The sequence below is a fragment of the Heliconius melpomene genome, chromosome 8, assembly GCF_056956725.1.
Source record: "Heliconius melpomene rosina isolate 202511_hmr_F chromosome 8, ASM5695672v1, whole genome shotgun sequence".
NCBI classification, from domain to species: Eukaryota; Metazoa; Arthropoda; class Insecta; order Lepidoptera; family Nymphalidae; genus Heliconius; species Heliconius melpomene.
Window position 1 is genome coordinate 2,933,579 of NC_140396.1, and position 24,041 is coordinate 2,957,619.

The following is a 24,041-nucleotide window of genomic DNA, read 5'->3' on the forward strand; positions in this document are numbered from 1 at the left end:
ACTATGGGGTAGTCGTGATATCTCAAGCCAGCCTTATCAGGGCAGATAATAACTAAACTTGGTAAAAGCTTTGATAAGATATTAAACACTTGCACGCCACACTACATACAATACATATTTCATGGAATTATTGATTATTTCCAACAATGGTTTTCCTGGTATTTCAAGATATATTTATTTATAAATACAAAGTATAAAATTTAACCGCAAGAAAATGCTAATTAATTTTATCTCCGTCGTCAAGTCACGTACTAACTATGTTTATTATAAGAGTATTGTTATAATTGTTTTTTTTTATAAAAGACAGTAAATAATGAGAGAACTTTAAGCTTTTTCCTCATTATGGCGAATAAAAGTGGATTAAGATGTTTAAAAATAAAAGAAAATGTTGAAAACACGAAGCCCAACTAGACCCATTTGTAATGTCGCTTAATGGTTGCATTGTGGACGGAAAACGGCCATTTCCTTGCGATAAACATCTGAAAGGAAAACTGAAAGGGTGAGGGTCAGCACACGGAAGGCAATTACAAGCCAAGGTGTCCAACAAGAATTAATGATATTTTAAAATACATGCAATCGGTTCAAATTGGCGTACAAAGTAATAGACGGCATATGCTTATGAGGCATATGGCATATGCTTATGAGGATATGCTTATGCATAAGGCATATGCTTATGAGGAATCTTACTATAATTTAAAAGTACGACTTTTAAGTTATATATGAACATATTCGAAACTAATTTTACTTTGACTTATGTATGTGATACTAATATGTCATAGTTCGTACCGTTAAAGAAAATTCTATTCTTATTCATTGTTATTTTTATGAACTTCCCTTAATCTAATTCTGTTATTCTTCTGCTATTTATTTTAGAATTAAAAAAAAAACAGCTTCGCGCTATACCTCGCACACAGCAGAGTAGGCAAAGGGAACCTTGTGTTGAGACGCTCTGTTCCCCACTTAACTAATTTTAGATTTTGAAAACAAATAAAAAAAATATTTAAAAAAGATGCAAAACATTTTACAAATATTAGTAACTTGAAAGGGTGAGGGTCACTACATGGGGGGCAATTACGCCAAGGTGTCCAAGACGAATTGATGAGGTTTTAAATTTATAGACGATTGTACACAGCCCTTAATGGAACCGATGACAAGTTTATTTAGCAGTAAATCTTTGTAGTTCTATGTTTAGACATTTCAAATGGACAAACAAAGGAAATTGACCATTTAAAGTAATAACTACGAAACGTTTTTTATTAGAAAATATTATAATTAAGTCAGCTTCGTGCTGTATACAGAGGGAAGCTAGAGTTAAGACACTCCGTCCCCCATTTTTTACCGAATTCTGGAAGCATTGCGTGTTTAGTGGCAAAACTAAAATGGAAATATAAATCTAAATAAATATTTCATCTCCTCGAGTGTGGATCGAACCCTCGACCACTCGGTTCTACTAAATTGGCCTGGCCTGGCCTACTGATTGGCCTCAAATAAATAATATTACAGTTCAAATAAAATAATATTTATATACATTGCAAATCAAATCATTTGTTCTAATTAATATAATTTAAATAACATTTAATTTAAATTTTGTATTTTAAGTAAAAAATAATTTATGATTAGGCAGCCATGATTGTGTATACCCTTATCGTAATTTTAATTATAATAACTTTAAAGATTATGTTAATGAGCTATTGGGAACATAAAAACATGTTCACAAAATTAACGCCTATTCATTTTAGCGTGTGCACTTACAACATTAATGGTTGCTGATAAAGAAAATATTTGTTTCTAATTTTATTATTGTTGATATCGAATTGCATTTTAATAATGCTATTAAAGTTTTACTATACATTAAAATAAATATTACGAGGCCAGTCGAGGTACGGGGGCAGATGGGGCAGGTGGGTTCGATCCTCACTCGAGGAAATGAAATATTTAATATTCTCATTTCTTCACTCTGGTAAAGCAGGGTGTTGTTGGATTCCACTACCTCAACAAGCAATGCCTGCAGAATTTGACGGAAATTCGAGAAAGGAGTGTTTTAACACTAGGTGACCTTTGCCTACCCTGCTGTGTGCGGGATACAGCGTGAAGCTAAATGTAATCAAACACTGTTACTTATATTTCATTAGTTCTCTTTTAATAAAAACCCTTAAAAATATCCCCATCAACACCAACTAAAAGCGAAAAAATCTAGTTTTTTGCTTGTAAAAATCTTTAAAAACGTAGTGTAGAGCATACATTGATATTGAAGGAGCAAAGACGGCGCACAACTGGCCACTTGTTGACGTACTCGCTGTGAGGGCCCTACCGGCGAGAGCTCCTTGTCTTTTAGACGGTTTGTCGCCTTAAGCCGTTTTCTCTAGTCTTTTGAGTGCCAAACAAACTAGACTCGAAAGTTTTTAAATCTATCCAACATATTTTTTTGTATGGAAAACTAAAATTATAATAAAATCTTAATAGATAATTAGATAGACAGACAGACAGCAATGAGTAAATACTATAACATTTCCCCGCTGACAAAGTTGACGCTGACGAAGTTTTCGAAATGAACTCCAGAATCTTCACTGGCTGTGCACAAAATAAACATCCTTCAAAAGTCGATGCAAAGACAAATTCTTTTGGCGCACGCCTCAAAGAAACGCAGCCGTGCAAACAAAAGAGTCACTCGTAGAATTAGCTGGCGACGATAGCGCTAATTACGAACGTTTCGCTTAACTTATTTCGCTTAATTAAGTCGGAAGTGGTCTACGGCCGGCCCGTCAGCGAAGGTAAATTGTTAGAATGGAAATACTCCAATTAATCTTTACACACGTCCAACTAGCCTGATGAGGGGTTCCACTTAGACTAACCGAGGCTCAAACCTTTTAGCACCATCTATAGAGACGACGCGACGTGCTCCCCACGCACGGCACTCACTGTCCTCCTTTAAACTGAAATCTCCTATTATACAATTTAATTACATTTTTTCCCGTTTCCATTTGAACCACAATTACCTAAGGTAAATCGCTATTCATTCAACCGAACCACGAATCGTACAAAGTAATAAGTTCAACACTAATTAGAATTACTTAAATAAAATGTGAATATTTTAATTAATCCAACTGAGAATAAAATCTCTCGTACGCAAGGACTCTCACAGTCGGTAACGGAAACGCAAACCTTACGTCGCAATTTTGATATGCCTTTTTAACTTACCGTGCTAACTCGCACGTACACATTTAGTTCAATATTTAATTTTTTTGTAATTTAATAAAAAACAAACTTAGCGAGCAATTTAATATTGAAATTGAAACACTTTAAATGTTATCCGAGTGAAAAGAAACCTAGAGCATATCTAGGCTGGGGGTTGCTACTTCCTACTGGTTGCCGTGATTTAATACTTACCGTGTACGACTGAACTCGCCTTCCATTGTTTGTTTTGCTTCTAAAATTTAATTGGTTACCTAATCCTCTACAAGCGTGAAGTCTAATTTACGTGTTAACATTTTTAATAAGGCCTGGCGCGGCTAGGGCGGCAAGTGGCCGGCCATTTATAGCGCGCCACGCTCATACGAGCACCTCCAGTAATTAACGACCCTCTCGAGGAAGCTTATGAGTAGTTTTCCTTCTAAAAAGCTGCTAATTACACCTCACTTCAGCTCTCGCGTCTTATGAAAGAGAATATATAAAAAAAAATCCATTTGTACGTCAACAAAAGTGTTTGAAGTTACCAGAACATTACTTCCGAAGAATCTCGCGTCGGCGTTAAATTCTGCGTAACGTGTCTTTTCTGTACTTTAGAGTTTTCACGCACGCAACTAAGCTCCTAATAGGGACGGGGCGAGGCTGAAATATTTACATATCATTGCTATATAAAATATGAACCTTTCGGCGGCCATGTCGTTAATAATATAATTAAAACACGCAAGGCGCGGTACTTATCGCGGTAATCAAGAAATATGCGATGTGAGGGGCTTGATGCGCCGGTTATCTAGTGGCCTACTTTATTTTTTTATGCTAAAATATGAAAATGCACGGTCTATTTTGAGGAACAAAAAATATTTTTTCCCTTATCTCGTACTGTGCGAAACGCTTGGGGGGTTCAGTGCTCATTGGTTGCTTTGGCATAGATATACATACGAATGGAAATATGTGTAAGATGTTAAATGTGGACTATACAAATAAAAGCCTTTTTTTTCATTTTTACGTAAAATACAAATTTGTGGTCAAATTTAAGTTTTTCTTAGTAGCATTGTGAGTGAAGACAAACTAACAACGTAATATGTAAGTACAAACGATGAGTAAGGCATCCATCAACTAATGAAAGCGTAATTAGAAAAGTGGAGGTTTCTTCCGACCCTGCCTTATCTTGTCTTATGGGGCATTTCGTTTTTAATTACCCTAACCCACACCCCGTGAGTCTCTTGTATCGAATTATTAGGTGGCTCTTCATATGCTATTAATCAAAATTAATTATAATATAATTTTCGTAATGTTAAAATGTAAATATATCACAGCTTAAAAACACACACTTAGCATCGTCTTAGAGTATAGGCCTAATTTAATAGTTAAAATATCAATAAGATCTTTATTATTCTATTATTAGTTCAAATTTTATTTCTATTTAATAAATTCCTTTATTTCTTACCATATTGTTGGACATTTTGCTTAGTTCCCCTGAACTAGGCGCACCTTCCCGCGGTCTCTAAGGAGAGGGTGCGGCTATCTTTCATTAGTCTCTGCCTTAAAAACCTTAATACACTTCTAATGACACGACACACGAGTTTTGGGCGGGAACTTGGACGTCACGCGACTTTTTTTTTTATTTAGATAGCTGCCAAGAGATAAGCTAGGGACGGACATTTTTTTTTAATATGTGAATTAAAGAAGTTTATTGTTTTGTCATATTTGCATTTTGTTTCAAATTTAAGATAATTTAATTTGTGAATTTAAATTGTTCTCCCATAAATACAATTAGTAATTTATTTTTAATATAATCTGTCATTCTTATATTCTCGTTTTTAATGTCGTAAAAACACAAACGACAGATAATATATCAAGATTGTTTTATATTGATTATCTATAGTTAATTGTTTTTTTTATTAATAATTAATATTATGAATCAATAATATCTTAGGGCGGGGTCAGAGACATTGTTTAGTTATGGCACTTGGATAATTTCCCATGTGAATACAACCTATGCCGCGCCTTTATACTTTTAACTATCACCATACAATTTCTTTTCGGTATTGTTGTAAAGTAATATTGGAAGAATATCTAAGGCGTTGCCTATTTTGTATGTAAGCTGTTGCAAGTTAATTATATTGAGATGACAGGAGTGAGTAATAAAAATCGCGCTATCAAAGTACTTTAAACAATAACATACTTTATATAACAAAGACGCATAAAATATCCAATTAAAATTATAAAACATTACAATATAGTACTAGGTATATAATTATTTGTCTTTGTTGTCGTCCAGCCTTACTAGACCCGCCGAAGCCTTGTTAAACAAACGAACGATATAAGATAGTACAAGTGTTAGAGATCTTTTCTGATTGGTTGGGCTTACTTCATTCCAACGGAGATAAGGTTGCGCCAGCGCTCGACTTCCGCTGTTAACGATAGTGGTCAGCGAAGACAGAAGGATACGACAAGGACAAAAGATAATGATATGAAAAAAACAATTGTTATTTAGCTCAAATTATTTGTTATTGACCAATTTTTTATCTTTTTTTTTCTCATATTTGCCATATCGAAATATCAATTTGAGCTCGATTTTTAAAGGCCGCGATTGCTTTTCAGACAATACTAACATTTTGCGGTTCGACGCATTGTGCGGGAATGAAATGATCACCCGCGGTGTATACGCGAAAAATACTTATTATAAGTTCAAGTAAAAACTCGTGCCACGGAAATCTTAGTAATAAATGGCAATGACAAGAACCCTGGGGAAATAACTTGAGTAAAACTGAAAATGCGGTGGCAAGCAGGCGGTTTGACGTAATGACGCCTGGCAACACTAAAGTAATTATTGTTAGACACGTGATCAACACCCTTCATATTAAAACATATTCTCGGATTACTATTCGCCGCGATAAACAAATCTATATGACATACGCGCATCTGCCTCGTATTTATTGAACTTTTTTACACAGATACATAATTTTTATTTATCAACGGCCAGTATTTCTAGTTGCATTACAATATTATTAGTTTATTTAATCTGTTGTATTTTGAAATATTTATTATCTGTTTGCAAATAAACGTAATGTTTGCTAGTATTGACTGTGTTTAAAATTCGACATTTCAAAGCGGTAGTTTTTTATGAGTTGACAACGGGATGCATCTTTTTTGATTATATTTAACGGAATAAACGAAGCGAGCGGACGAATAAAAATAAAGAACCGTCTGGTTTTTGAAACTGTCTCAAAACAGTAATTAGCGAACTAATCCTGAAATCAAGTAACCGCGAACGGTCAGCTTTATGCGGCTCTTAAACGCGCGTCTGCTCAACCCCTTTTTTTTCAAAATTTTAATACCGAGTATAGTTGGGGGTAATAAAATCTCCGCAAGCACTCAAATGAGCTGAACTTTTGAAGCGTGGGGTACAAGACAGAGGCAGGTCAGCTAGGAGGGAGTCATTAGCCAGGCCCGCATTCGCCATCGGAGGCGGACTTTTAACTTTGCTTCAATACACTGCCTTGCTTATCCCTGATATACTACTACTTACACAACATATACACATCGTTCAATTAATTATATTAATATTTATAATTAATTTATTTCTGTTCAGATCGAGGATAATATAACTATTTAATTTAATCCTTTATCATTTTAATAAATTTTCCTATATTATTATTATTATGCGTTGTTAAGGAAATCTTGGAGTTAATAATTAGTTTTATCAAATTCTGTCGTCTTAATTTCCTTGTAGGTCATATTTAAACCTAAATTGGTTAACACTTAGTAACTAAACGAGGACGGTAGGTATGTGCCAATATTGTATTTTCCGTTACAAGATAACAAAGTTATTCGCGAGAAAGTTGCCGTTGAGTATACAGGCATAGATTATTATTGTCTACAGCCCGCATGTTCGATATACTTACGACATGCATTATTCGGTTTTATTATCAACCTTTTAAAATAATGTTATTTTCAATGTGCAAACAACTATTTTAGCCATTTTTCGCTTAATTTACATAAAAAAATGATAATTTCACAATATCAAAACGTCAACCATATTATTATAATATAACGTTTCATATTACGTAATAATGCATGACTTAATAATTTTTCCTTTGAACTTTGTCTGAGTGCGGCCCTGTGTCGGACGGCGCAGTCTGAAAAAAAGTTTTTTCACTAACTGAAGCATTAATCCGGCCCGGTATTAGTTTACTCGCTTTTACTCGCGCCTATGTGTGCGCCGCGTGTATGTGTGCACAGTGCCGTGCGACTTTTGCACAGAGAACAAAAATATAGAGGCGGCGCGCTCCTACTAGTAAACTTTACACGTTTTTTAAATAACAAATTGGTTTTCTTTATTGTAACGGTAATTTCTTTTTTTTTATATATCGTTTAGTTAATTTAAATTAATAATAATTCATATTTGCTCTCATTACAAGCATTTAAATTAATATCTATTATTAATTTCTTCAATTTGTATCTATATAAAAAGTAAACAATTAATATAAAAAAACTATAATAAAAGCACCATAATAATACAAAAATAAGAATAAAGAAAAAATAAAAAAAAATCCTCTAAAACGTTCCTTACTCTACCTCGTCGACTCATTCTGGCGTGCTCTAGGAAAGCTGGACGGCGTCCACTCTCACAGACACAGAGTAGGTAGAGAACACTACCCACTACCTATACCTACAGTATATGGATGTATATAGCTTAATACCTCCCCATATCATGAGCCGAGCATCAGGTTTTAATAACCATTGTATTTGGCAACGATCGAAATGAGTGTTTGGTGAAATCACTAGGTAATGTCTGCAAACTATTTTTCAGTTTTGAACTAAATGTTGCTCACCCCTTTTTAGTTCATATGGTTATACCTGTATTTAGTTTTAGTTATATGGTTATATCTGTATTTAGTGTATTTTGTAGGATATTGAATGTGTATTGAATTGGGGGGTAGTTGCTTGAGAATGTTTATTAAAATGTTGAAAGTTTATGTTGTTCTTTTAATAATGTTTGAGGGCATTCGTGACGTATGGTCGTGGGTTCGATTTAGAAATTAACTATTTAATATATTCACGCTCTGATCGAGTTCCGCTACTCAAGATACAATGGCTCCAGAATTTGGCGGAAAGTTTGAAGAGAGGTGTCTTAATAGGAACAGAGTGTCTTGACACTAGATTCCTAGACTAAAAAAATATTATATTCTTATTGATAATTGATTCCATTGTGGCTCAGTCGAAAAATATCTGTTTTTATACGAAACGATCGTGGATTCGATTCTAAATTTTGGATTGCTTACTTTTGAAAGATTTTTTTTAATTACGTCCCGCCACTGTACTCTATTATAATGTTTATTTGGTTATATAGATTTTTCAAGCGTAATAATAGCGAAAAAATAAGAAATGCGATTTCATTTAAGTTTGAGATATATTATAAACATTTTTGAACTCGATATAAAATTTATAAACTTATGTACACACATACATTGTTGCATACAATTAGATAATGGAATGTCATCATTATAATCCTCTACCTACACTCGCTATAAACGATAACATGGTCACGTTATATCATATTATTTTAAATTAAAATGAGCATAGAATAATATTAAAATAAATCAGCTTCACGCAGAGGCAGAGAGCTAGTGTTAAGGCACTTCGTTCCCCACTTTTCGTCGATTTTTTAGAGACATTGCGTTGAGTGGGGGAACTGAACGCCGGGCTTTTTGTTTAAGTGCCAGAGCGAAGAATTGAAAATATTAAGAAATAATAATTCATTCCCTCGAGTGGGGATTGAACTCACAACCGTCGCGTTACAGCCAGTACTTGTGCCCCTACGCCACGATGGTCTATAGAATTATGTTAAAAGTATATTAAATCGGTGATCAGTATGCCAGAGGTTCTTGCCCACTTAAAAAGCAAGCACTTCGCCCGCATTGCAGGCGGCACATAAATAAGAAACGGTATAACTGTCAATACGTCACTCTGGCACAGATAAAACTAAGAATAGTACAGCTATTCTTATTATAGTATATATAATACTTATTTAACTAAAGTTAAATTTCTAATTGTTATTAATCTTTTTTAGGGAGAATAAAGAAGTATCTATTATTATATTTTTTTTTTACTATATAATTTCGAATTAGGCAATGAAGTTAATAAAAATTCTAAAATAATTACAACATTTATTTATTATCTAGTTATCGCTATTTTTATTGCAAATAGGTTAAATCATTGTAAAATATTTAATATTGTTATTTTTTAGTCTGTCTAAAAACATTATAATTATATCTCGTCCATCTTATATTTTATCTGTTGAATTATGAAAAAAAAAACATTTAACGTTGACATAGATAGTGGATGCATTTTTAAAGAATTAAACAAAACTAAGTATAATAAAATAACGGTTGCAGTAAGTCACAAATCGGGTTTAGGATAATATAACCCTGTATTCGCACTGAACGAGTCAACAATAAAGAAAAAGAACAATGAGTGGGTCCCCTCGGAGAAACGTCTTAGGTAAATCGAGAATTTACAGACTTTAAAACGTATAGACGCGACAAGTTGCGATAATTTCTTTATATATTATTTAAATTGGTATGTAATATCCAAATATTTTTTTTTTCTAGATGGTCAAGAGAAATTTAAAAATATTTATATTATTACTTATGCTTGACATATCTTAGTTACGAAACATTATGGGGAATTACCTATATTCAATAATCCGAAAGTTAACTAAACATAGAAGGAAGTAATTTGAGAATTTAACGTGTGTGGGTTTCGACCACACTCGAAGAAATGAAATATTTATCTAAATTTATATACGCAATGGCTCCAAAATTCGACGGAAAGTGGGGAACGGAGTGTATTAACACTAAGTTCTCTCTGCCTACGTTGCTGTGTGCGGGATGCAGCGTGAAGCTAATTTTTTTTTAATGATAATTTCTACAAAAAACTATCAAAACGACATGTTCGTTACAGTTTGAGTCGCGGTTTGTTATATTTTGTTTTACAATTAGCGACTTCGCCTGCATGCAGATCGCATGAGAAACCCCTCTAGTGGCTTGAATTACGTACTGCGCGAAGATGTCGTTATTTTTATCATAGATGCTTAACTTTGTTGCAAATGAGACTCCATTATAACATTCCTATATAAATTTGTAATGTTTTTCTCTATTGAATAAATAAAGCATATTTTTTTTATTATAAAAGAAATGATCCCCTATCTTCTTAAGTCTATGGTGTTTGGTTCACATGGGAATCGAATGTTCTTGAGGGGAGCGTAAGACATTAGCGCCGAGACTTGCCGAGATTTTTTTCTTCCCCTACAGTGCGGTCTTGCCAATTTACTACTTAAGGTTTCTTGAATGAACACGTATTTAATGAATTAATTTGAATTGCTTAAGTTGTTTGTCTTGGGGTTAAGGGAACTTATTAAGCTTTGCAGAGAATATTAGTAAACTGCTTCATATATGAAGCAAAGTAGATGCTCTTCTTCTTCTTCTTCTTCTTTCTTTTTGCTCTCGTAAGTTTAGCAGCTATTGTAATCTTAGTTTAATAATAAAAAAAACATATTATTAACAATTTATTTCTATGCAAAAACAAAATTTAAATTGAACAAAAACAATTTTTCTGTTAATTGCAAGAAAAATTTCTTCCCCGCGAACAATACTCCTTAACTTCCCACCAGACTCTAAAGACTTCCTTCATCCTCACATTTTATTTGAGTAGCTGAATATAAGAAACTTCTGCAAAAAAGACCAACTGCCATGGAACAATGAGGTTGAAGACGCCTCAGGTAGCAAGATGCGATCTTAAGAAATACGTAGACAATGCTCCTTACATTTATACAAAACTGAATTTTATTCCAGCATATTTAATAGCGAAAATAACTTGGTGTTAATGATAACTCGCTTGGAATGTTCTATTGTTTGAAAAATCCGCGACACTTGCGCTGTTAACACGCAATGCAATATATACCATATCAACATTTAATAAGGTGCAATTTCATTCAACGAGTGCATTACCAAAATTCGTTAAGTCGAATGCTTACAATAGCAACAGCTGATTCCCACAGTAACGGTTTTTAATTCACATTTTTATTCCAAATGGATGTCAACACTTTCAAGTTGAAAATTGCGAATTTATGTATCGCGAAACAATATTGTTTTAACTTCATTTAATTTAATACTACGGATTGTATTGTAGAGTATCACGTGTTTTTAACCGACTCGCAAAAAAAGGAGGTTCTCGTTTCGTCGGTACATCTATCTATATATATAAAATCGAAAGGTCACTCACTCATCACGAAATCTCAGATACTACATGTGCTAGGAATCAGAAATTTTGCATAGGAGTTACTTATAGGACGTAGGTGCTCGCTAAGACGGGAATTTGCAATATTCGACTTCTAAGGGGTTGTTTTTCGTTCGTTACTACAAATTCTAGGAGTCTCAAATTTTGCATAGACGTCACTAGGACGTAGTCATGGAGACAGAAATTAATAATAACGTAGTTCACGCGGGTGTAGCCGCGAGCGGGCCGCTAGTTTTTTATATTCGAACACGTACCGTACAGAAGTTTCTTTTCGAGTTGCCTACTTAGTGCGCCCGCATATAACAACCACTAGGCGATACAGACGAATACGTCTATGGCTTACAAATTACCTTAGAACTTGTATTGCTGCCACTTTACTCTCTCACTATGAGTTTTGAAGGCAATTTTGAAAATTATTACTGAAAATAAGCGGTGAGTTCTAAGTGGAATTCCATAGGTCATTGGTCTCGTTTCATTTTATGTTGTTAGATACTTGTGAGCTTGATGAGATCATAAGGTTTGAGAAGCATCTTCTTCCAAGTGCCAGAGTGTTTATAGCAACATGTGTTGATAATGTTATCAGTAATCGATTAATATTGTTAATTTCAATTAACGACACATATGGTTAGGCGTTATGATATGTTTAATAACTATAATTATATAATATCAACACTATATTTCTCAAACAAATTCAGTTAATTAAAACTATAATATGTTATATTTAAAAATATCACAATTCCAATACAAATTGCCTTCTTAATACCATCAATCGATACGAAAATTTATTTTGAAAACTGTAAAAACTCAACCCCCAGCCCTAATTAGGAAAAAAAAAGCACCTAGGCGTAGACTAGAGTACCTAAACATCACATTGCCTCTCACTAGCTAAAAAGACATCTAATTATTAAGACACTTCATTTACTTACTCAATTAGTAAGGCTGCAATCTCTCGCGGAGTACCAATTAAAAAATAATAGAAACCCCGGCGTGCGAGAGAGAGGCTCGAGGGCGCTCGCGAGAGAGAGTGGCTCAGAGATCATCCACGATTGATAGCTGACTATTGAGTGATTTTTGCGGTGCTCCACTGTGTTTTCTTTTTAGTGGCACATTTGTATTTTCTCTCTACTCGTTGTTTTTTTAGTGACAGAATTCTCTTACTAAGCAATAACCCAAATAACACATTTCTAATTGAATTCTTTAATTTCTTTCCCAAAGACTAATAAGCAAATTTAAAACAGAACAATTTGAAACGTACTTAATTGAAATATACCTACTTGTCGAAATAAAAAGATTAAAACTTAAACCCTACATAAAACAGCGAACAATTTTTCCAAAAGTAACACATCACTCGACGAGACGCGAAAAACTGAATTAGCCCGTCTGAATGCGAACTCGTAAGTAATTAGCCTCGCGAGACTCTCGATCCGCTCTCCTAAGCGAAGCGAAGCGAAGATAGCGAGATGCGACAAGCGGACTGAGTGAAAATGACTAATCAAATCCTCTCCGCCCTCGACAGCTTTCGAGAGCTTTTTATATTTTCATTGTGACGTGAAGTGTCACACGGCAGGTGGGTCTGCGTACACGTAACGCGCTTCAGTTCCGGGTGCCTAGCTTCCCTCGCGCCCGTACAATGCTCGAATATGTTGTAATTCGAATGGATTTGTCGATGGCGTGACGTTAAATATGAGAAAGCGAGTTGAAGTCATTTAAAATTCATACTTCTTCCTTATAATATTGGTAATTTTACCTATGAACTAATAATTGGGGCTATCCATAGCATAGGGGCACAAGGGTGACAGTTTGTGGATTCAATCCCCACTCGAGGATTTTCATTCCTAACCTATGGTAACGAGAAAAGAGTGGCGTTGGGTTCACTCGAAACGTATTGCCTCCAGAATTCGGTGGAAAGAACTAAAATTAGTAGTAGGAACTAAAATTTCTTAATTAGATTGGAGTGTCTTAACACTGGCTTCCCAGGTTCCCTCTGCCTACTCTGCTATGTGTGCGGAATAAAAATCTAACAATTTTTTTTTGTTGCAGAGAATTCTACTATATACAAATGGAGAAGTACGCGAGGCAAGCCATAAGCGAGGGGTTGAAGACGGCGGACGACCTACACGTCGCTGGCGACTCAGAACTATATAGAGTGCTTAACTTGCACTATAACAGAAATAACCACATCGAAGTAAGTATCTAAAATACATAGAAATGATTTTTTAAGTTTTTCTATGACGTCAAGTTGGTCTTGACTGTATAGTTTCTGATCAGGAAATAACCAAGCATCTTCTCTTTCCAGGTTCCACCAAACTTCCGATACGTGGTTGAACAGACTCTTCGGGAGTTCTTCCGCGCGATCCAAGGCGGGAAGGACGCCGAGCAGAGCTGGAAAAAATCTATTTACAAGGTGATCTCGCGGCTCGACGACCCCGTGCCCGAGTACTTCAAGTCGCCGAACTTCCTTGAACAGCTGGAGTGAAGTAACGACTCGACGGAATAAAAAACTTTCGGCTAACAAAATTATAAATCCATTGGACGATCGTTTCGCACACCAAAATTTTACGACACTCGCATTTAGGCCTTCAGATTCAAAATTATTAATAAAAAAAAAAGTTTAATTAAATTATTAAAAAAATTTGTACGTTGAACGTCGAGCGGCGACAGCGCTCTACTAGGAAATTCATTAGGTTATATGAGTAAGAGAAAATTTAAGTCACCTAGAATTTTATTTCTGCACATAATATATTTCGCTATATATAATTATTATTATATTATTAAGTATTATCGTAAATGGTTTTTATAGTTATGTATATCTTAAAATCATTTATTGATTTATTATTTAAGGGAAAAAACGATTAATATATTTAACTGCTTAAGTTTTGAATGTTACGTTGTTTTTATTTGATTTTTATTTCCCCCCCATTCCTTATCCTGGACCTTTGGAGCATGTTTCTTTTTGGTTTGTTAATATCCCGTAATGTTTCAGTTTTGGCGCATCGCGTCGCCAACAATTGTCAACCTTTACCTCGTCATCATTATTTTAGGAATAATTAACGTTAACCATAGTATTTAGTACAATAGAGCAGGGTTATTTTTCGATCCACAAACAAAGAATTTAAATGTTATTTTTATACTGATAGCCGGGTATTTGTTCGTGCAGACGTTTTTCAATAGAATAAAGATTAACAGACACAAAATTCGAAAATTTTTAAACATCTTCAGTTTTGATTATTGTAAACATCCTATGTTGTATTTTACATATTTCGGCATCGTTCGGCACTCTTCAGTTGGTCCGGAACACCGCGAACGCCGCAACGGACATAGGGTTAAGTTTATTCGTTAGATAAATATTATATTCCGAATATGCGCGGGCAACACTGCAGTGCTAGTGCGGGGCGTGCGCAACACTCACATATTTAATTTTCGAAAATATACAATAGTCACGTGTTTAGAGACCGTTAAATCTTTTCAATAATATATCTTTAATCCTATATAACCACACAGCGTATTCTACTGGCATTCTTTTTCTACTTACCGTCGAGATAATTATGTTTAAGGTAGTGACGCGCGCGCTCCGCAGGTGGACGCCTCGTGACGACTCTCTCCTGTAATAGACATCTTCCGGAACCCAAATCTGAGCAATAGTTGAAGGCAGCAGCAGCAATAGACAGAAATTTATCAAAAAGATATACCAGTTACTAAATTACAGACAAACAATTTGGCAACAAGCAACACACAATCGCACTGGGCCACCTCGTCCGATCAGAAGTGCCTTCAAAAAATGTTGATTTTTTACAAAAAATAAATAAGAAATTAATAGAAAGGGCCCTCAATAGAACTTTCCGCCCAACCGAAGTCGTCGCGCGACGTCCGCGCGCCGCCCTAGCGCCGTATCGAACGTACAGTATACATACACACATTACTATTATACTATAGAAGAATACTTAGTTTCATTCGTAGATATATGTAGCGCGGTGTATTCGAGGCTTGTCGCCGAAGGACAGGCAGCAGGGAACCTCCGGGAACCAAAGTCCACACTGGAACAACGCTCGGCCGCGAGCTCGAGTGCGCCGTATATCTTGATGTATTTGTTATAACGTGTAGAAGCCGACCGCCATACCCGCCACGCGGAATCTTTTTAATTTCACATCCTCAGTTACAGGAAACCAAACCATGTTTTATCTTTTATCGCTTCTTAAATAGATTACACAATAAGATAGATAGTTGTACAGAGATGTATAGCGACATGTATATAAATAACACTAATTTTAATACAAATGAGATGATAATCGAGTAAAACTATCTTAGCGCTAATGGTATTTACTTAAGGCTCAATAGACAAACGGCAATTGTGAATTGATTTGCGGAATTGGAGGGAATTTTAAGCATCTTGATTTTCGGGTATGGCACCGCGCGGGCGGGCGGTCGGCCCTAGCTAAGCAAGTGTAAGCATTTTTCATTTGGGATTACACTTTGTTAACGTTTCATTTGTAACCATTTGAACTATTACAATAATATAAGAGTACCTCAGTTTAGGATGGACCAGGCGTCGACTGGTGTAGAGTAGTTCAGGTTAGGTTTGAGAGTGATGACATGATACCTTCGAGACATCGACACATAGAATTATACACGCAGCCTCCCCCCTTTCGAATCGCAGGTTTTCAGTTCAGAATTTCTTTCCTCAACACCTTGGGGTGTTCCACACAGCCAATCCTTCAGAGCAATAGCCCAGGTTACTTTTCCTCATTCACGTTGGTCGTCGGTTTGTGAACGCAGTCGCCGCAGGGCTTATTCGAGAACGAGAATCGTTCCATGTTGTGTTAAAATTGTATTTTGTTAATGTTATCTTGTTTTGTTCTTGCCATTAACTGTTGCATTTCAGAGCTAGGAAACACTTAAAGCTTGTAACCTAAATGTTACTATAGGAACTCCATAATAAAATAAACGTCGATTTGACCGTATCAGTTCTTAGCTCTGAGACGTGATTCCATTTCGGTAAACTTATATAATTCCTTGTATAGTAAGTAAAGAGTCCGTTCTCTCCGTAGATTTTTTCGTAAATACCCTCTATTAAGCGCAGGCTACACACACATATTACAATAGAAACATATTGATTTCCCATCTACAATATTCAACCGACATGCCGTAATTTACAGATACTTGGAGCCGTTCTTTTGAAATATATTTTTGGCAAGGTAAAAAATAAACGTGATAAATTATAATGTAACTTAAGTTTAGTGATTGTGTTGTCCGGATTTTATACTGAGTGATTTAACACTGTGCAGCAGCAATAAGACCACAACGGATATATATTATACGATCGAGCCGATGTTGTTTAATCGATTTTCGTATCATTTATAGTTATCGATTGACAATTTTTTTCTAAAATTAATTGTAAAGATTCAAATTTAATATGTGAACATCGAAATATGAAGTCCACAGTGATCGAGGGGCTGACCCACAGATAAAGTACAAAATTCGGTGTGACTTTAGAGCTCATGTTTGTAACTATATATGTATTGTAGATTATAAAATGTCCTTTTGTCGATTGTCAACTCGATTGTTTTGACAGTTTGTATCGATTATCTAGATGATAGTTTATTTAAGTTTAAAAAAATTGTATCTAATGTTTTTCCTTTACACTTTTAGTATTTTCGAATCCGTCTACGAAATGTTTGGAATATCGATGTAAAATGAAATTAATATCTAATTATTTTCAAAATTTATTATAAAAAAAAATAAACAATATATGTATCTATCTATATGAATAATATATTTGGTTTCACGTTTGGGTATTATGGTTCCTAAATTTTGGAAATTGTAGTAGACTCTATTGTGTAGCATTTCATTTTTTGGAATTAGAAAACATTTAGATGTACCAAATAGCTGTATCAACTTTTCTATACGAAAAATTAAAAAAATCAGTAAGAAAAATACTGAAAAATTAGGTAGTTATAAAATAAGTATCATTCGTTTGTAATATCGTATAAAAAAAAATATGTCAAAATTGAGCACGGATGTACTATTAGGATCAGAAACCAAATACTGCCGATGCTTATCAGTAAGTATTAAGTAAGATAGCTTGGGCGCTTGGTTTTGTTTAATGTTTATTATCTGTCAAACAAACATAACACAGAGTTCTTGAGATTAGAGCGCTCATAATTTTTGTATAACAGAGTATTTATCTAGTAGTTACAAAATACAAACAATTTCAAATATCCTTGTGGTCTTCATTCGTAACAGTGACACATGTTCTGTTCTACTATTCTAGAGTTTTCCCGACTGTGTTATGTTGTTCATATATTTTGGTAAGTCCTTTCGTATGGTATATTTGTAAATTACAGCGAGCGGACGCGGTCGACGGTGATAAAATTAGATACAAAATTAACGAACAAAATTAATTAATTAAATAATTAGTAACGGCACTACGTATTTTATCCACGCACGGATAAGGCACGGAGTGTTGCTAAGGAGAACTAAATTGACTAGGGTTTAGGCATTATTTTCGATATCCTCGCATTTCGGCTAAGTGACTCGGGGCCGCGTCCGCTCGTTTTCGATATATTTAGTACAAATTTCAAGATGTTAAGGTTAGGAGGCTCAAAGCTTTTCTTTCGAGGCGCCCACGCTGCCCCCCTACCCACGCGCCGACCATATAAATGAGTCGTGTATAAAATTTTATTCAAAAGAGTATTTTTGTATTGAATATTTCTAAAGTTGGTGTAAAAATCAAAATTTGGTAAATTATAGCGATGACAAAAGCGGACATTAGATAAATTTAGATTGTCATGCGTTTTTTGTATTTAATTTTAAGAATAGTATCGGATATTAAACGTTTAGGAACATTAAACATTTGTAAATAAAAAGTTGAACGTCGCGCGCGCAGGGAAGCAGCGTGGCCGACCAGTTATATAGGTAAAAAAAATATATAAATGACTAAAAAAGATATGTTTATATGGTTCTGGATGTAAAAATATTAACTTTAAAGGCAATTTTTAAGGTGAAAAGTGACAAAAACAAAAATGAACAATGCAAACGATTCCTTGGTAACTGTCTTAGGAAGGCTGGTAGCCGGCACTATTGTAATCTGTGGGCCTCAGACAAGAGTACCTAATAACCACGAAACTAACCTAACCTATATTAATTATAACGATTCTTAATAATACAAGTTTAATGTTATCACATTGTCATAATGCTTATAATTTACGAGCGTGTGTCCTTGTCCGTGAATGTTTAGGAAACCACTGATTGGTGTTTAGAAATAAAGTGGAACTTATGTGGAAAACAAAATATATCTAAATTGTAATCTAGAGGTCCCAAGACCGATAGATTGTTGCGAATTGCATTCATGTATTGGGAAATAATAATTGGCGGTTCTAAAATCTGTTACAAAATTAAATGAAATTTGATGGAATTTTAAATATAAAGTTAGACGTACAGTCAGTCATGTCAGTCAGCATGGAGACTTGTTGATGCCACTGAGGGATGTTTCTTCGTGAATATAACGAGTAATAAAGCTAAGCTTTTATTTGAATATTGTCTTTTATTTATATACCTGGTGTTCACTTTCCTCAAAACCCTAATCTAAGGATTGATATTTAAAAAAATATATTGACATTTAAAAAATATAGGTAATATTAATAAGAAAACGATTACTGATATGATTTTTTTAATTATTGATTAATTTGCTAGTTGTAATTAAAAAACTTTTTTATATATAGATACTAGGTATAGGGAACTCCAACAGTATAAGTTTAAATGTAATGATTTTGAACATTTATAAAATCATTTATTATTAAAAATGTACCGTTCTAAATTATTAAAAAGATAAAATATAGGTACAATTAAATAAACCAAATAGACATTTTTTTAATAGTAAGCAATTGATTTTTTAAAAAATATATATAGTGTTCTCATTGTATATGATGTTACTTTAACGATGCATATTTTTTAGGAACAAAAATATTTTTTTTAAGCGATTTTAATACTATTGAATCATAAAGATATTGGTAAAATTTTAATAAAAAATATAATGGTAAGCTGGTATGGACAAATATTTCTACAATTTCGTCTCTCTCAATATTATCATATCAAATATCAAACTCGTCTCTCAATATTTCTACAATTTCTAATATTTGATAAAAAAAACACTTCTTTATTAAATTTATTACATTAAAAAAAAATGTAAGAAAAAACATTTTTGCTTATAAAAGTAAGTATTTTTCGTTCTGTAAATTTATAGGTAGTAGGTACTGCTATTGCACTTCTAATTGTGTATGTATCGTCATCATCATCATATCAGCTTTTCAGCGCCCACTATTAGTTACCCTCCTCCAAAGGATCATAAAGATCGAAGCAAGTCGTGGTGCAGGATCACAAACGCGATAGGTTGTTGTTTCGATTCCCAATCGAGGAAATGAAATATTTAATATTTTTATTTCTTCTTTCTAGCGTCGAGGCAAAGCTCGGAGTTTAGTTCCGCCAGTCAACACGTTAAAAAATGCTCCACCTCAACACCTCTATTATATACGAAGATTGAAACGAATAATTTTTCAGTTCAATAAGAATAAGCCTCGATTCTGACGAAAGGAAATCGCCAAAACTTAAAATGAAAAGATGATTGAGGATTTTCCCGAAACCGGGTCAATTGAATACTTTAGAATTGATTTTTCTTTCTTTAAAAGAGAACGTTATCTACGATATATTAATGAATGAGATATATCTATGGGTATCTGTTCTATATCTATAGATGGACACTTCATTATAATAGTTATTTTTATTTTTTATAAGAAAAAAATGTAAATACACGAGGCTATACAAATTAAGCTGATATCGTAATAGCTCAGTAGAAATACTATGATAATAAGTTCTATATAGAAATAAAATCTATTAAAATAATTTAATTTTATAAAAATAATAACATTAATAAAAAAAATTCAATAATTCAAAAGAAAAGAAAGGCATCCAACGCAGAAACCAATTTAAATTAAAAAAAAAATGAAAAAAAAAATGAAAAAAAAAATGTCTCAAAACCAATCAACTGTTAAGCAATTAGGGGTAAACACCGTAACGAGTGTACCACTCACGGCTTTAACTCCACGACCCATCATCTCCATGCTAATTTTATTCACACTGGCCCCAAGTGTTATGAATATGAAAGTCCACATCTTGAGACGTATAAAATATTAAAATTAAGCCTAATTCGTCTGCTAAGGCTTAGAACAGCAGGTTTTCCCTTCGTACTGTTCTTGAGAACTAATTGAACAGTGTTTAACACTCTTCAAGTCACTCCTGTACGCATAAATACGAGTAGATATCTCCCTCCGTAACTGATATAGGAAATTTGTCAATTCAGCTTACATATTGTGTAATAAATATTTATATCTTCACGATATTAGTCTCGAGATGTGCTTGTGATGTTATGGTGGTGGAGTTGGGATGTGTGCTTCGTCGCGGTAGTTGAAGATTCGAATCCAGGTTGGTTTTAAGTTTATAACAACTATAATGTGACACACTTTTGAAAGAAACAAAAGTCTGGTGTAGTTTTTTGTGTTATTTAAATATGTCACTTTTTAAAAATCTAGAAAAAGGTGGCTCTTCTCTTGATTTTGTATAATTTTATATATATAATACACTAGCGGCCCGCTCGCGGTTTCACCCGCGTGAACTATGTTATTATTAATTTCTGTCTCCATGACTACGTTCTAGTGACGTCTATGCAAAATTTGAGACTGCTAGCATTTGTAGTAACGAAGTTTCATACAAACTTTCGACCCCAAAAACAACCCCTTAGAAGTCGAATATTGCAAATTCCCGTCTTAGCGGGCACCTACTTCCTATAAATAACTCTTATGCAAAATTTGAGATTTCTAGCACATGTAGTTTCTGAGATTTCGTGATGAGTGAGTGACCTTTCGATTTTATATATATAGATTACAAAAAGGCCCAAGACTTATTTTAATTATCCTTACTTAGTATAGATATACGTAATTATTTTGATATTTAATTGCGACAATCTAATTTTAATTGATTTAAACCAATCTACAGTTCTGCCCTATGAAAAATAATTTAAAATATCAGCTGAAGTATGTCTTTTTCTATAGATATAAATATATTATCTTTGGTTAAACCGTAAAAAATATATATAAAAATAAATTAGATTTAACATTTAATATACTTTTTTATTAAAAAAATATAAACATATATGAAAAATCATTAAACGTACTATTTTCGAAATGCCTTTTCGTAATACATATTAACGAACGCCTACTTAAATATAATAGCAATACGTTTTATTGCAAAATTGCTATAATATTTCTTTCTCCTCACATGTCTCCCACATATGTATGGTGGAAAGAAAAAACTTTATGACATTTCGTTCTGTATTTTTTTCAATTTTAGGTTAACTCCGTAAATAAGGGACAGTGTCTTAACACTACGTTCCCTCTGCCTCATTAATTTTGGCCAGTAAATATATCTATGTTATGAAACTTTGCTGTAAATTATGAGAATTTTTTACTACTTATTTTCATTTCAACACTCTACAAGCAGTGCCTCAACTCAATGGAAAAATGAGGAATAAAAATTAACACTAGGTTCTTCTCTTTGCTTACTCTACTATATGTATGTACTGACATGAAATATTTTTAGTGTATTAACTAGATTAAAATTCAGTTTCTTTACATACTGTAATAAGAAAATTATTTGTAATTATACATAATAAAATGTATTGTTAAATAATCAAATAATTATATACGCAATGTTTCTGGGAAAAGTTAATTTATTCACTTATTTCATACAAGAATAATTAAATCATACAATTTACTTAAGAAGCGACTCATTTCCTGAACATTCTGGTATTTCACAGAGATTGACTTGTATTTCCCTTAGAGGACGATGGCAATGGATATAAAGAAAGAGGTATACAAGAACTGTATCAATTGACTCTCTGGTCTCTCTGGATTTACTATGGATTAAGATTATTTAAATATTTTAATCTCTTTGCCTGCTCAGCCTATTTTATTATTGAAGTTTTTTCCATTATTATATTTACTTATGACAAAGCCATTTTAAGTTTTATTACTTTGATGGTATAATTCATCTATATTAAATAACATTAACTTTATATGAGCTTTGACTGCAATAGCTTTGTTTCGAAGCTCTTCTGATTTTTCTTCATAAGCTTTGATTCTCGCATCTAAATATTTATTTGCTTCTGGTAAAGTAAATTCCAAGAATATATTTGAGCCAATATTAATAAGTAATTTAGATGTATCCGTGACAGAGGCTTCCATAAAAAAATTACAACCTATATTAAGTTGTGTTTTGAAACCTTTTGGGTGTACAGTCGTATCAGTAAGCACTTTTAAAGAATGTCTTTGCTGTATAAGATCTGATATTTCGCCATTTACATGTTGTAATTTCGACTCCAATATGCGTAGATCCTCTTTCAGTACATCATTGATGAAGTGATCATATTTGGCTATCGTAGCATCAATATTAACTTTCGCCATAATAATTCTATATATACATGTTCAACAAAATAGTTTCCTTCACACAGCACTTTGAGTAATATAAGCAGTTTTTATTTAGATTTAATAATTGTGAAAATAAGTTTGGAAAATGTGAGTGGTTTCAAAATAAAATCAACATTGACATTGACGTTTGAAAATTGTTACGATGTCATGAAGAATTTGACATTCTAGTCGTCTTAAGAATATTTTTAAACTGGATACTAAAGTAAGATCTTTGAAAGTTTTGTGATTAAATTTTCCTATTAAAAACATTAATACTAACGTGATCAATGTATCAATAAAATTAAAATAAATTATTTAAGCTATAGACTAAGTTGCTGACTGCCATCTATTGAAATATTAGGATATTAGAAAGATTTAGAAAAGTTTTCCTAACGCGAACGTAAAATATGAAAAATTTCACAATATGATTAAAATATTATTTAGCATATTAAATATTTAAACTTAATCGTTATATTAATATTTTTAATAGATATAAAATATAAATGATATATTTAATAACAGCGCCACCTAGAAAACATATGGAGAACTTTGAATTGAAAAAGTCACTTTACTAATTCGTAGTTCTATTAAGTGGTACTCGATGGCGCTATACGTGTATTAAATTGGTGTTAGTAGAAGAAAAAGCAGTTACAAATATTTCTATTAGATGGCGCTACTGAGTTAAATAACAAATTTTAGAAGAATCATAATTCAAATCAAATAATAGAGCTTATCAAATAAATCACTTTCTTTAATTTATAACATTTATAATTCACATAATTTTTGTGTAAATATCATTAGACAAACTGCGGTATTAAGTTGCGCTATTAACGACCTCAATAAATTTACGATCTTGTTGCGGCCCAGTTCTTATTTTAAAGATACCATTAATTAAATGTCATTAGCCGCCAATTAGGTTAAATGAAATAGGAAGGTATCTCTAATTGTTGATGAATGTGATGAAAGTGAATGAATGTGATTGACGATGTATTTATTTTATGAGGATTTATAAGGGATGTGTAGGTCTGATTCTTATTTGGC

The 24,041-nt window shown here is 33.3% G+C and overlaps 2 protein-coding genes across 5 annotated transcripts in view; one reads left to right on the forward strand and one right to left on the reverse strand.

Annotated features, from left to right (window-relative positions):
- pros (homeobox protein prospero) overlaps nucleotides 1–19,018 on the forward strand; it is a 94,002-nt gene extending 74,984 nt beyond the window's left edge. For all 4 annotated transcript variants that reach the window (XM_085189661.1, XM_085189662.1, XM_085189660.1 and 1 more), the window contains 2 exons: nucleotides 13,528–13,672; nucleotides 13,784–19,018. In XM_085189661.1, coding sequence (XP_085045787.1) covers nucleotides 13,528–13,672; nucleotides 13,784–13,963 — 325 coding nt within the window. In that variant the 3' untranslated portion in view covers nucleotides 13,964–19,018. The remainder of the gene's footprint in view (nucleotides 1–13,527; nucleotides 13,673–13,783) is intronic.
- A 3,228-nt stretch (nucleotides 19,019–22,246) lies between these two features.
- Nucleotides 22,247–23,141, reverse strand: Uxt (Uxt prefoldin-like subunit). Its single transcript, XM_085189574.1, has one exon. The coding sequence runs from the start codon at nucleotides 22,995–22,997 to the stop codon at nucleotides 22,554–22,556; it is 444 nt and encodes a 147-aa protein (XP_085045700.1). The 5' UTR covers nucleotides 22,998–23,141; the 3' UTR covers nucleotides 22,247–22,553.
- Nucleotides 23,142–24,041: the final 900 nt, after the last annotated feature.